The sequence below is a fragment of the Mastigoproctus giganteus genome, chromosome 5 (assembly GCF_048544385.1).
Source record: "Mastigoproctus giganteus isolate SK-2022 chromosome 5, ASM4854438v1, whole genome shotgun sequence".
Lineage (NCBI taxonomy): Eukaryota > Metazoa > Arthropoda > Arachnida > Uropygi > Thelyphonidae > Mastigoproctus > Mastigoproctus giganteus.
Window position 1 is genome coordinate 172,245,590 of NC_143579.1, and position 14,160 is coordinate 172,259,749.

Sequence of the window (14,160 nt, forward strand, 5' to 3'; positions counted from 1 at the left end):
CTTCAGTGTGGTACCACACATTTGATGCATTAATCTAGGATTCTGCTAACCATATGCAGCACCTTGAATTTGTCAATGTTAAACTTCAATTGCCACTTCTAGGCTTGTTTGCCTAATTTTTCCAGATCTTATTGCAGTAGCATACCCTGATTTTTGTCATTAATTACCCTGCCAACCTTTATATCATTTGCAAACTTAGACATTAAGCATGATATGCCTTCATCAACATCATTAATAAATATTGAAAACAACAGTGGACCCAGCACTGAACCTCATGACACCCCACTAATCACATTGGTCTAAAAAGGAGTAGTGCCCATTGACAACACACTCTGTGTCTTTTCCCATTCAGCCATTCCTTTTTCATAGTAGTAACCTGCCCCTAATGCCACACTGCTCTGATCTGTACAGCAGTATTTTTTGTAAAACAACGTCAAAAGCTTTTTGGAAATCTGAGTATATGATGTCAAAATTGTTTTTTGTATCCATTTACTTTTTTACTATATCATAGCATCTAATCAGATTTGTCAGGCAAGATTTGCTCTTAACAAATGCATGCTGCACTGATCCTGGATTACTTCTTTAACCAGTAACTCTGTAATTTTCCCTGGAGTAGAAGTCAGGGTTGTAGTCTGTAATTACTCACTTTATCCTTTGATCCCGCTTTGTGAACTGGGAGACATTGCATATCTCTAATTTATAGGGGCTTATATATTTCTGCTTTTAATGTAATTGGATAGATGCCATCAGCCCTTGTTGCTTTATTTGCTTTTAACTTCAACAATTCTTCCACTTTCCTCTCAGCTATTACAAAATTATGTAGCTCCCAGTTGTAAACTTGGTGTACTTCTGGTATTCTTATTCTTTAAATCTTCATGCGTGATGTAGATGCAAAATATTTATTCAGCGTTTCAGCAATGTGAACAATATCATAAATAGTCCAATGTAAGGTTCATTATATTGTGACAGTAAATGAATGTTTTTCATAATTGATTTACTATTTTTTTTTCCTGTTTAGTATTGTGTTATGTCTACATATAGTACAAAGAGTAGCATAAGGCTGAAAAGAATAATTTATACAAATTAAAGATAAAAATACAATCAAACTTGGTTATAACGAGCATGGAAATAATGAGATCACGGCTGTAACGAGCAAAAAGCCATAATGATTTTAATTTGCATATTGCCATACAATTGCTCACTGTTATAATGAGCGTACTACATGAATATACCGAACAAATTTTGGTAGCTATGCAAACCTTCTTAATTGCTCGGTTAGTCGAAAAAACCCAATTCTTGTAATAGATAAAAATGAAAAGGGCTACTTAGCTATTATGACCGCCCTCATCGGATTAGCATCCGATGTGGGCAGTCATAATAGTGCATTGGCATTTCGCTTGTTGCATTACCCTATTTACAAATTGTCTTGTATTCACTGAACCATAAATTTATTTCAGGACTTCTAAGAACTTTGTATGCATTTCAGGCTTCTAAAAAATTTGTATGCAGATCACTTTATCATTTTAAAGTAAAATCAGTTAGAAACCAACCCTTCCTTCAGAAACATGTCTGCTAACAAAAGAAAGTGTCTCTCGATTTGCAAAAAAGTTGAAATTATTTGTGAGTTAGTACATGGTGCAAAAAATGTTGAATTGTGTAAAAAGTTTTCTTTGTCCTCTTCAAGTGTATTGACATTGTGGAAGAATAAAGGTGTTTATATATCGGCACTGGAAAAGAACATAACTGGAAAAAAAAAAAAAATAACAATGTTGTTTCTAAAATTATTTTTTATCTTATTATGTGAGAGTTATGAGTAAATTTTAAAAATTTTCCATTTTCAAATATTTCTTACTATTTTTCAAAACTTGATTGGTGAACTCTGTTCCAATCTACCTGCTGCTGTGTGACAGTTCCAGTTGTGAACCTACCAGATCTTATGAAAGAAGAAAGAATTGATGTACAGCAGTGCTTATTTGGGGAACTGACAACACAAGGCATCTTGAAATAATAAAAATTACCTGAGTCATACATGGCATTTTACCAATTTCTTGTAACAGTGCTGAATGTGAGAGAATATTCAGTAAGTCGAGAAAAACACAAATTAAGTTTAGATCTCTTTCTGGTGATGCTTTGGTAAAACTTCTGACAGCGAAGTCTAGACACCAGGATCATTGTTATGAACAAAACTTTTACTCAGCACTTTTGTAGATGGCAAAGTCTGCAACAGTCTCTTTCTTGAAGCAATCATAATCATTTCATGTCTAATAGAAAATCCATACAGAAATCCACAGGCAGAAAAATCCTAGGTTAAACTAATGTTTGGAAGCTTACTATAGTGATAAATAATTCTGTCTGTATTTTAATATAAAATGTGTTTTCAGCACAATTTAATTTCTCATGCAGTATGACTTTATAAAGAGTTCCTGTTTTCTTCTTGTTTCTTGGAACAAACTGTTGTTTTTTGCTTGTTTTGGCCAAAAAAACTCCCATTTTTCTTTGCTGACAATTGCCTGATCTCTAGCTTGAAAGTGAAAAGTTGGCACCTATGTGTGGACCCTGGGATAGAATTTTTCAAAAATTACATCAAAACATTTTTTTGAACATTCATAAAGATGAAAATTTTGTACATTACTGCATTTAAATATTAATTTGTTTTATTTTGGTTTGGTTTCTCAATATTAGAGTGAAGGTATTTCAAAAATCAAATCAAAATTTTTAAAAAATCACTTTTGTTAGCCAAAATTGTACAATAGCAATGGCTGGCTGACAGACAGTCTTCTCCTCTAACTTTAAAATCTATTTCCAGGCCTTCATCTAATATAAACTTTGTCTGTAATTTATTAGAAACCCAGGTTACAATTTGCAGCACTTTTTGGAAGATTTGTATGTATATATATGTACAAATAGATTTGATAAGTGTATGAGTAGGAGTGCTGACCTTGTCATGTGTAGTTACAATGGAAAAAGCTTTATTATTAACAATATACAGTGGATTCTGGTTATTTGGGCCACCGGTTAATCGGGGCAGCCGTTTATTTGTGGCAAATCTTAAAAAACAAAAACCAGTTGAGAAAATAGCCAGGGTTTACTTCGTTTAATTGGGACAGCATGCTGTTTAATTGGGGCAGGAGACCGCAGTACTGGAGATTACCCTACGATTGTCTCCGACTGAACCACGTGGTTCAGTCGAAATTCTGGAGGTCACAACCATAAAACAATAAAAACAATTAGCAGTCACCTGTTTATTGGGCTTTTCTGTTAGTGAAATCTATCATAAATGGACAGTAAACTCGATATTACTGAATTTGCGATAATACTGACAGCTGGAATTCTGTGGGTTATTATGGTGAAATGTGTTTACACTTCCATGAAATCTTCAATCATATAAAAAAATTAATTTTCAGATCTTCTCTTTATTCCTATTTTTAAAGCTTCGTAACTCGTTACTCCGTTTTTACTTGCGCATATTGTGTTACTTGCAATTTGTGTGTGCCGTGTTCTTTGCTATTGATTGCTTATCTTTTTACTGTTTTAAATTTTAATCCCCACCCACAAATGTCAGTGAACAGAACTGTCAACTAATTTGTATGTACATATTACAGTACGTATTAATTATTCCTATTATCACGTATATTCTTCCGATTTTCACGTATCATTTAATTTTTTAATTGGTAAGGTAATAAAGGCTAAATTTGTGCTTAATATATCTTTACTTTTATAGCCTGTGGATAATATTCCTCCTATTTTCACTAATTAGAATTGCTGTTTAATAGAATTAAAATTCAATTCACAAATGTGATCACAATGACCGGCGCTTACTGCACATCATATGGTGAAGGGTACTTTACTATGTTGAGTTCGTCATAGCGTGATTTGATTGTACAGTAAACCAATTATAAAGGGGGGGATACATTGTATTTTTAACTATTTACATGAAACTTCGGATAATTGGGGCAGCCGCTTAATCAGGCCAAAATGCACTAGTCCCAATGTGTCCCAAATAACCAGAATGGACTGTATTATTATTAAAAAATGTACCTGAAAAATAAAAGCAGATTACATAAAATTAAACAAAAATATACAAATGGCACTTAATGTTATAGATCCTAAGATTTTAACTACGCCATCAAGGGCTGGCAGCCAAAACCAAAGGAAATACAGCAAGAAGCAAGGCCTCTGTTTCTGTTTTGACATATACGTAGCAGACAGAAAAAGTGAGCTGATGTATATATCACAGCCAACCCACAGAGGCCTTGCTTCTTGCTATATTTCCTTTGGTTTTGGCTGCTGGCCCTTGATGACTTAGTTAAAATCTTAGGATCTATAGCATTAAGTACATTTGTATATTTTTGTTTAATTTTATTTAATTTTATGTAATCTTCTTTTATTTTTCATGCACATTTTTTAATTTTTTCTATTGTAACTATACGTGACTGGTCAGCACCCCTACTCATACACTTATCAAATCTGTGTATCTATATTTCATTATGGTTGCTGGATATTGTAGCACTGTTCTGGATCCATAATCCAGCACAATATATATATATATATTTTTTTTTTCTTTTTTAGGCATTGTGATTTTTCACTACAACTTTTTATTATTAATTATATAAAACTCTCTCTCTCTCTCTCTCTCTCTCTCTCTCTCTAGAAAAGGTTAAATAACATTGATGGAGGGGTAGGGGGCACTGATGACAAAATTTGCAAGTGGTGTAAAAATTGGGAGAATGGTTAATGATCAACACCAAGCAATGTTCTTTCAGGATGACTTGGTTAGGCTTCAAGGATGGTCACTAAACTTGCAGCTATGTTTTATTGCAGCAAAATTCAAGGTATTACTTGAATAACTTATACACTTGGATGGTGTGAATTAAAAACAGTAAAATAAGAAGGGGATTTGGGGATTATAATGTGGTCAGCCATTAATTTCTCCATGTAGTGTGGACAGACAGCTTGTTTGTTTGTTTGTTATTTGGATTTTAGGAGCATTAGCAACTAAGGTGATATTGCTCCGGGATATGCGGTGGTCATTCCCTGACCTTCCCGCATCCTCCGTATTTGGTGGTGACGGGCTCGAACCCCGGTCTAATCAAGAAGCGTGTGCTAGGCACTGCTGCTCCTTCCCACCTGGCTACGGAGGTGCCTTGTGGACAGACAGCAAGGAATCCTCTGGCTTTCTATCAATGGTGTATAAGAATGTTTGCTTGTCATGATAGCAAGGTCAAATTCCCACTCTACAAGATCATTATTAGGCCACACGTAGAATACCATGTCCAAGTGTGGAGAGAGCCTAAAAAAGACATGAAGCTTCTTGCAGATGAGCAATTCATATGAGGCAAGACTTTGAATATGTGGGATACAGAGTGGTAACCAGGTGCCTTAGACTGGACCTGATTGAGGTCTATAAGGCTGTTGTTGTTGTTTGGTTTTTAGGAGCATTAGCAAGTAAGGTCATATTGCTCCAGGAATATGCGAACCTTCCGCATCCTCCATATTTGGTGGTGACGGACTCGAACCCCGGTCTAATCAAGAAGTGTGTGCTACGCACTGCTGCTCCTTCCCACCTGGCTACAGAGGCGCTATCTATGTCAAAGAGAAGATAGAAAAACGAATTAAGGCAATTTACTGTTATGATTCCAGAACCATGTGCCATAAATTTAAATTATGCGGGGAGGTTAAGTTTTCTTTCAGCCACTTAGTTATTGGAATTAGTTATCTCTGTGTGCAGTTGAGGCTGATATCTTGTGGAAATTCAAAGGTCAGCCAAATAGTTATTATTATCTATGTGAAGACTGAAGCAGAAATTTGTTTTGTTTTATTTTATTTGTACTGTTTATTTATTTTATTTTACTTTTATTATATTTGTTGATGGTGTGAAAGCCTTGAGCCATTTTTCTAATATATTACTAATAACTGATAAGTAAAATCTTTATTTGTTTACAAACCACAGAATAAGTATCTTCTGATTAAACATAGTTTATATCTCTCCAGAAGATCATCGTTCTCCTTTTTGAAGTTGTTTTCATTCAAATAACAGCAGTTTTCTGGATATTTTGTATTCTCATCATCATTAAAAAATCAATTACATTCCAGAAACGCCATAGGAGATCAACTAGTGATAGAAGAGAAGATCATATTTTGTCAAAACACCCACTCTCAGTTTGTTTAACAATTGATTCAGATGGTAAGTGTCATTCATAATTCATCTGAAATGCTGAACTTGTTAATTGCATATAGTATTGCATCCATAGTTGCTGATTTGTTAAATTAAATATTAAAATTAAAATAGAGGCTCTAATTATTTTAGCATCATATAGAATATTTCTCTTGTGGATGCCTTTAGCCTACAAAATTTGTAAGTACATGTTCCAAAAGTGTTAAAATGTGGGTTTACTTTTTGAATATATGAAAAAGCAAATAAAAAATTAAGAATATTATGTTTATGTTCTTATTTACACTGGATGACAGAAATTTGACTCTGTCAGATGTAGATCATTTTATATGCTGATTTCATGTAGGTTAATGCAAAAGCATCATTTTAACGTAGCCATTTACCAAAGTAGTTAAATTAATTAATTAAATTGGCATCGTTTTGATATCTCATATTGTGAATGCTTTCACGAGTTGCCATGGTATTGTACTACCTCGAATAAATAACACTTCACCAATGGAAAAGACTACTGTTATTTATTCTCAGCAGATACCACCACCACCCAGACAGCACCGTTTCAAAGCTTGTTGGCTTCTCTTTGATGTGGATGGGCAGGTATCCTGATGTTGCAATTGTGACAACCCAGTCACTATTGCAACACCAGCATGTGGCCTTTGCCCTTAAATATTTTATAGCCTATATCACTGCACACCATCAGGCACCTCTCATATTGTCAAGTTATACTTCATAACTGGTTTATCACTATTGCAACACCAGGGTACCTGCCCACCCACTGAAGAGAAGCCAACAAGCTTTGAAACGGTGCCGTATGGGTGGTGGTATCCACTGAAAATAAATAACAGTAGTCTTTTCCACTGGTGAAGTGTTATTTATTCGAGGTAGTACAATACCATGGCAACTCGTTGTGCAGGCATTCACAATATGAGATATAAACAAAACGATGCCAATTTAATTAATTAATTTAACTACTTTGGTAGATAGCTACGTTAAAATGATGCTTTTGCACTAACCTACATATTAGTCATTCTACCTCATAGCATGAGGCCTTTGCCCTTAAATAGTTTATAAGCTGGTTTCAGTACCAACCTTTAAATTTCTCTATTATTTAAGACTTGCAACTTTTACATTGTGAAATGCAATGTTTTTATTGGGACATTTAATTTACTCTCTGTTTCTGTTTTTTTTTTATTTAATGACATATCATTATTCTTATCTCTTTTGTGAATGCTGTTATTTATTGATATGACCTTAATAATCCCAAAGTGTTCTTCCCAAAATAGCATGAAGATTTGATAGAGCAGCAGCTGACAACCTTCAAGGGGTGGTGGCGATTTTTTTCTGTTCACTCTGGTGAATTTCTAAAATCAGGGATGTTTATATTAGGAGCTTAATATATCTGCTGTTATTTTGCATAAATTGATATGCACAAAGTGGGGTGGGGCGGAAAAAATAAATTTAGACAGCTTCACTCAAATAGATTTAGGCATGTGAGAACAATAAAACATAGCTCTATGAGAATCTTTCACTGATTATGCTTGCTTGCCCAACAAACACTGAAATGGCCTTACAAGTAAACGGTATACATTTCAAATAAATAGCAGCAAACTTCTCCTTTGGAAGCAGTGTTTTTTTTTATTTTAAGTTCAGATGCAACACCATGGCAGACACAGTATAATTGCTTTGCAGTATGAGAATGATATTTCATAACAAACTTCATTTTCTATAAAATGTAAGGATGCAGTTGAGGCTTTTGTTAACTCATTTACAGGAAGCTTTACTTCAAATTTATATTGGAACACTGTTTGGAAAGTTATTCTTTTTGTTTATGACTTCTGTAGCAATGCCTTTTTTGAGATGATTAAATCATCTAATGGCACTGCAGGACCAGGACTCAGATAGAGTGAATGGAGTTTTTGCTGAAAGTACCCAGCTTCGAGGATGCACCAAAATCATAATTTTTTTAAAAAGATTTTTTTTTTTTTTTTAGCTAATTTGCTAAGTGGAAATATTAGTACTAATAGGTAATATCGAATGCTCATGAGGTGTAGGAAGGTGAAAACAAATTCAGTCATATTCAGTTGTGATTATCTTAAAAGTATACAAGACTGCATAGAAACTCATCAGAATGATATTAATGAAGAGAGAGGAGGATATTAATTGTGTAAAATGCTCCTGCTGTGGAGAGGTGGTTTAGAGAAATAGGTATGCTGAAACCATTGGGGAGATGTGCCTCTTTTAAGTGATGGCCTCATGACTTTCACTCAAAACAGACTTAGGCCTCAGAAGAAAGGAGCAAGGCAGCTCCTGAAACATCAAGCACCTCTTCTCCTTCCCCACATTGTTATAATGAATTACAATATTATACGGGTGTTTCACAATTTCACAGAACAGACATGACATATGAGCATATCCTACAGCTGAAAATAAAAAAGTTCTCATAAACATACACATAGCGATCACTGAATTATGACCAACCCCATCTGTAATGGGCTGTACCATGTAGCTTGTAGTATAAAAAGCCAAACAGCTTTGTACACTAGAGCAGCAGTAATTTGCATCTGGTCATGCAAGGCAAAGTGATCAAGTAGCAGTTATGCAACATAGTAAAAGTATCAGAGAGTTTCAAAAGGGCATGATTGTGGGTGCTTCCATATTGGAAACAGCATATCTTGTCAGTTCCTCACAGCCCACTGAGGTTAAGGTGTACAAAGAATTTGAACAGTTCAAACTACCTCCTGTCGATAGAACTGTAAAGAGTTGCACAATGTGGATGTTCAAGGTAAGCGAAGAGTGTAGCATATTATACAAGCTCAATGGAAGGTCACTGTGCGACAGTTGGTATCACAATATGATATGGGGAATGCAACAACAATATCCCAAATGATGATGTACCACACACACTCAGACATATGGCGTTACACAGCAGATGACTCAAGAAACATCCTCTCCTCACTGCTGGTCATCTTTGATGGCAAATGCTGTAGTGTCAACAACATGCTGGTTGGACACTGGAAGACTGGAAATGAGTCCAAATACCTGATGCAATGCACCAACTGACTCCTTCATTCAAGCAACATGAATCCATGGATGCATTGTGCATGGGTCATGGCTCCATTTTGCTGCCCACTATCCAGCCAGGTGGCAGTGGTTGCTTAATATAGGACATGTTTTGCTGGCAAGAACTAGGACCCCTGGTTTGTATGAATGACATTTTACTGGTGAGGTCCACCGGCAACTCTTAGGAGACATTTCATTTTTTCCTGGACCTTAACGGGATCTTCCAATATGATAATGTGCTATGTCATTGGGCCAGCATTGTGCCCGAGTGGTTCAAGAAACACAGTGAAAGTATCGCCCATCTTGATTGGCTTCCAAATTTGCCTGATCTCAATGCTGTGAAAAGCCTTGCAGGCAGTATGTCTGCAAATCCCTATGGGCATCTTCAGACATCTGGTGGAGTCAATGCCTAGACAAATATCAGCTGTTATTCGTGTGAAAAACAACAAAATGTTTTCATGTTCAAATTTTTAATAAAAATATGATGTGTAAAATGGGCTTTAAACAGTACAAAACATATGTACCAGCACCAACTTAAAATAGTGTTGTTCTGTTATATGATTCATACTATTTACTCAGTTAACTGATATGATTTTAATTAACGGCAAGATGCATAAGAATTCCATAGCTGCTGTTCACAGATATGTACCAAAAATTTCCAACTCAACTACAGCAATACCCCGCATAGCACTGATAATTGGTACCGAAACTGTTCCATGTTATGTGAAACTGCGCTGATTGAGGTATAATTATAATGGGTTTTAATTGAATGCATACCAGAGAAACAGTCTATAAACAAGTTATAATAAATCTATAAACAGTTTGCGGTTGATAGCCAATTAAAAGGATTTGAAATTAAAAATATTGCAAAAATTTTATTAATGAAAAGGTAACATCATTAGAGATGAAAAAAAAAAAAGCTTTATTGTTTATTTAGGTATTTCAATAATAAAGTCTGGTGAAGTCGTCTCTTCTTTTTATCAGCGTACAAGTCTTTGTATCATCAAAACCCATCTTGTAAAATTTGCTGTATCTTGATATATGCGTATCGTAAATTTTAAGGCAATGCATCCAGTTTACATTACATTGGTAGACAGTGCAATGTTGAGTCAGTTTGATGTGACATAAGCACTGGAAAAAGAAAAAAAGAGGGTACGTATGTTATAGACCTAATGACTGATGAGTACAATGAACAGCTATACTGAGAAATAGTGGGTCAGTAAATCAGAATGTCTTACAATGGGGGATTTTAACTTCCCAGATATTGATGGAACTTGGTCAATTGCATACTAGCAAGACTTTTACGGATTTATTGGGTGATTGTTTTGTACAACAGCATGTTTGAGAGGTAGCCAGATGGAGCAGTACTTTTGATATGATTATCAGCAGTAATTATTCATGCATTAAGAATTTGCAGATAAAGAAACCACTAGGTAGCGGTGATCACAGTGTACTGATGTGGGCTTTACCTAAAGGTTTAACTACCATCAGTGGTAAAGGAAAGGGCTTTTGCTTTCGTAAAGGAGACCACAGTTGTCTCAGATAGCTTTTAAATTCTATGCAGCAGGATCAACTGATGCTGTTTACAGCAGCAAATTCTAAATGGGAAGCATTCAAGGAAGTAGTCTTGGAAGCTACTAGACTTTTTGTTCCAATTAAGAAATACTGTTCAAGGTTTAGGCCTAAATGGAAGTCAGATGAACTAATGAGACCCGTGGCAGAGAAGAAAAATGCATGGGATGCATACAAATTTTGGGAAACACAGAAGCCTGTAGTAGATATAAGCTAGTCTGTAATTGAGTCACAAAGGAGGTTAGGCAAGTGAAGGCAGATTACGAGAAACCTTTGGCAAAGAATGCAAAGAAAAACAGCAAAGATTTCTTTCCTTATGTAAACACTAGAAAGAAGGGGATGAATCAGATTGATTCACTTGATATTGATGGTTCGACTGTTGATAATCCTGCTCAGATAGCTGACAAACTGAATGAGTATTTTCCATCTACATTCACACATGAGGAAATCTGTAGGGAAGTGGAGGGCAAAAGCTTATTAAACTTTAACAGGGAACTAAATGATTTTGTAATAACTGAGGGCAAAGTGGAAGAGAAATTGAAATTAAACATAAGAAAGGCACCTGAGGTGGATGGAATCTATCCGGTTATATTAAAGGAGGCGGCAAAGGAAGTAAGCAAACCAAGGGGTTTGCTTACTTCCTTTGCCACCATAATTATGAGAGCATCCTTGAACACAGGGGAAGTCCCTATGGATTGAACATGTGCAAATGTATCTCCAATGCACAGAGGATGACTCGAGGTAATTACAGACCTGTAAGTTTAACTTCTGTTCTGGGGAAAGTAATGGTATCACTGGTTAAAGAAGCAATGCTGGATCATTTAATTTAAAGAGGACTTCAGCTATAGTTCAGACACAGCATGGGTTTGTTAAGGGGAAATCTTGCCTGAACAATTTGATTGGATACTATGATTTGGTCACAAAGGAAATGGATGCAAAAAATAATTTTGTTATCATATACTAAGATTTCAGGAAAGCTTTTGATGCTGTTGCACATAGAATGCTGCTGTATAAATTGGAGCAGTGCTGGCATTAAGGGGAAGTTGTTGCTACAGATAAAAGGAAGATTGAGTTAGAGAAGACTGAGAGTGGTAATCAGTGGACACTGCTCATCTTGGGCTAATGTTATTAGTGGAGTCCCCCAGGGTTCAGTGTTGGGAGCATTGTTTGTTTTCTATATTTATCAATGATATTGATGAAGGTATATCAGGGTTAATGTTGAAGTTTGCAGACGATGCAAAGGTTGACGGGGTTGTTAATGACAGTATGGTATTGCAACAGGATCTAGAAAAATTTCGCAGATGGGCTGAGAGATGGCAACTGATGTTTAACATTGACAAATGCAAAGCACTGCATTTGGGTAGCAGTAATGCCAGAAAAATGTACTGACTATGTGGTACTGTACTGAGGGTAGTGGAGAAAGAAAAAGAACTGGGGGTAAATGTGTAGTCGGGTATGAAGTTTTCTGGGCAGTGCAGACAGCCTGGGAGAGTAGGTTATGAGGTCTTGTCAATGATGTACAGGAATTTTGCTAGCAGAGGTAATGAGGTGATTATTCCTTTGTATAAGGCAGGGTGGCCAACTTAATTTGTGGTGCGATCTACTTTTTTTCTTCAAAATATGCCGCAATCTACCATTTCATGAATTTCATGGAACCAGAAAATGGATGGGCCACTCTAAACTGTTCGTCTCTTCGTAGGATAAGGGCTTCAAAGAGTGGGTGAACATGAGTCCTTATCCCTATTAAGATTGTAGTGTTCGGATGAACATATTCTTGAACTCTCCAGCCATTTCCGGTTCCAAAAGCCATGTGCCTTATCCACAATCGCTGCTTCTTTAGCAATAATGCCATGCCCAGTTTCCCAGGCATGTTCCGCTACAGCTGAACCTCCGTAATTTGCAGTCTTAAGGGCTCTATTGTGTTCCCCCAGGCAATCCCGCATCCTGTGTTTTCTCCACATAAACCCCCCCCCCCACACACACACACACAATCAGGATACTCGATTTCATATATGACCCCACTAGTGCCATTACCCGCAATAGGGTCTTTAGTGGCGGACACTACTGTGTGCAGCCTCCGACCTGGCAGCTGCACACAGTGTATCTTACACGAACGCAAGGCTCTTCCATAGCCAGGTGGGCAGGAACAGCAGTGCATAGCACAACCTTCTTGATTAGACCAGGGTTCGAGCCCGTGACCACCAAATATGGAGGATCCAGAAAGGTCAGGGAATGACCTCCTCATATCCCCGGAGCAATATGGCCTTAGTTGCTAATGCTCCAAAAAAAAAAAAAAAAAATCCAAATAATAATAACAACACGAATGCAAGATATGGGAAATGGGTTCCAAAATTCCCGGATAGTAGGGGATGTATGTGATGGAAATGGGTGTAAAAGCATCCCTGTGACTGTTGTTCATACCTCTTAAACACCTCTCAATAATGCTCTGGGGGTAACTGCACTTTACTGTAACATGTAGGTCCGCTGTAACACATTTGATCTCCTCGCCTCTCTCTTCAGACGAGAGGCGAGGTGGGGTCCCACCCTTTCCAATAAGGCCTTAACCACACTACTGTTGTGGCAACCAGCCTGAGCTGTTTTGAAGTGTGTATGTATTGGCCCTGACACATAGGTTTTCTGTAAACCTTAGTTTTCAAGTGTCGGCCTTCTGTATACACACACGTCTAAGAACAGAAGGGTCTCCCCCTGCTCAACCTCTTGAAGTAAACTGAATATAAGGCGAACCACTATTCAACCACCCGAGTATTTCTATTTCGTGTCCACTTTGTATCACCGCGAACGTGTCATCAATATATCTCTTCCATGCACGTAATGGGGAAAGACTAGAGCTTCCCAACATCCTATCTTCAAATTCTTCCATTGCTAAGTTGGCTATAATTGCACAACAGGTATACATGTGAACAAAGAAATGACATCAAAAGATGTCATTTCTTTGTTCACATGGGGTCATATATGAAATGGAGTGTCCTGATTGTGGGGGGTGTTATGTGGGTGAAACGAAACGCAGGCTGCGGGATCGCCTGGGGAACACAATAGAGCCCTTAAGACTGCAAATTAGGTTCAGCTGTAGCGGAACATGCCTGGGGAAACTGGGCATGGCATTACTGCTAAAGAAGCTGTGATCATGGTTAAGGCACATGGCTTTTGGAATCGGAAATGGTTGGAGAGTTTAAGAATGTGTTCACCTGAGCGCTTCAATCTTAATAGGGATAAGGGCTGTCGCATTCACCCACTCTTTGAAGCCCTTATCCTACGAAGAGACGAATAGTTTAGAGTGGCCTGTCCATTTTCCGGTTCCAATGCACAAGAAGTGAACCGTGCGCAGACTCCATAGTTCA

General features: G+C 36.9%; 1 protein-coding gene across 2 annotated transcripts in view; it reads left to right on the forward strand.

Moving 5' to 3' along the window:
* The window catches only part of thoc5 (THO complex subunit 5), a 388,780-nt gene that overhangs the window by 235,021 nt on the left and 139,599 nt on the right, over positions 1–14,160 (forward strand). For both annotated transcript variants that reach the window (XM_090373524.1, XM_090373522.1), the window contains exon 11: positions 6,094–6,184. In XM_090373524.1, the coding sequence (XP_090229650.1) occupies positions 6,094–6,184 (91 nt within the window). The remainder of the gene's footprint in view (positions 1–6,093; positions 6,185–14,160) is intronic.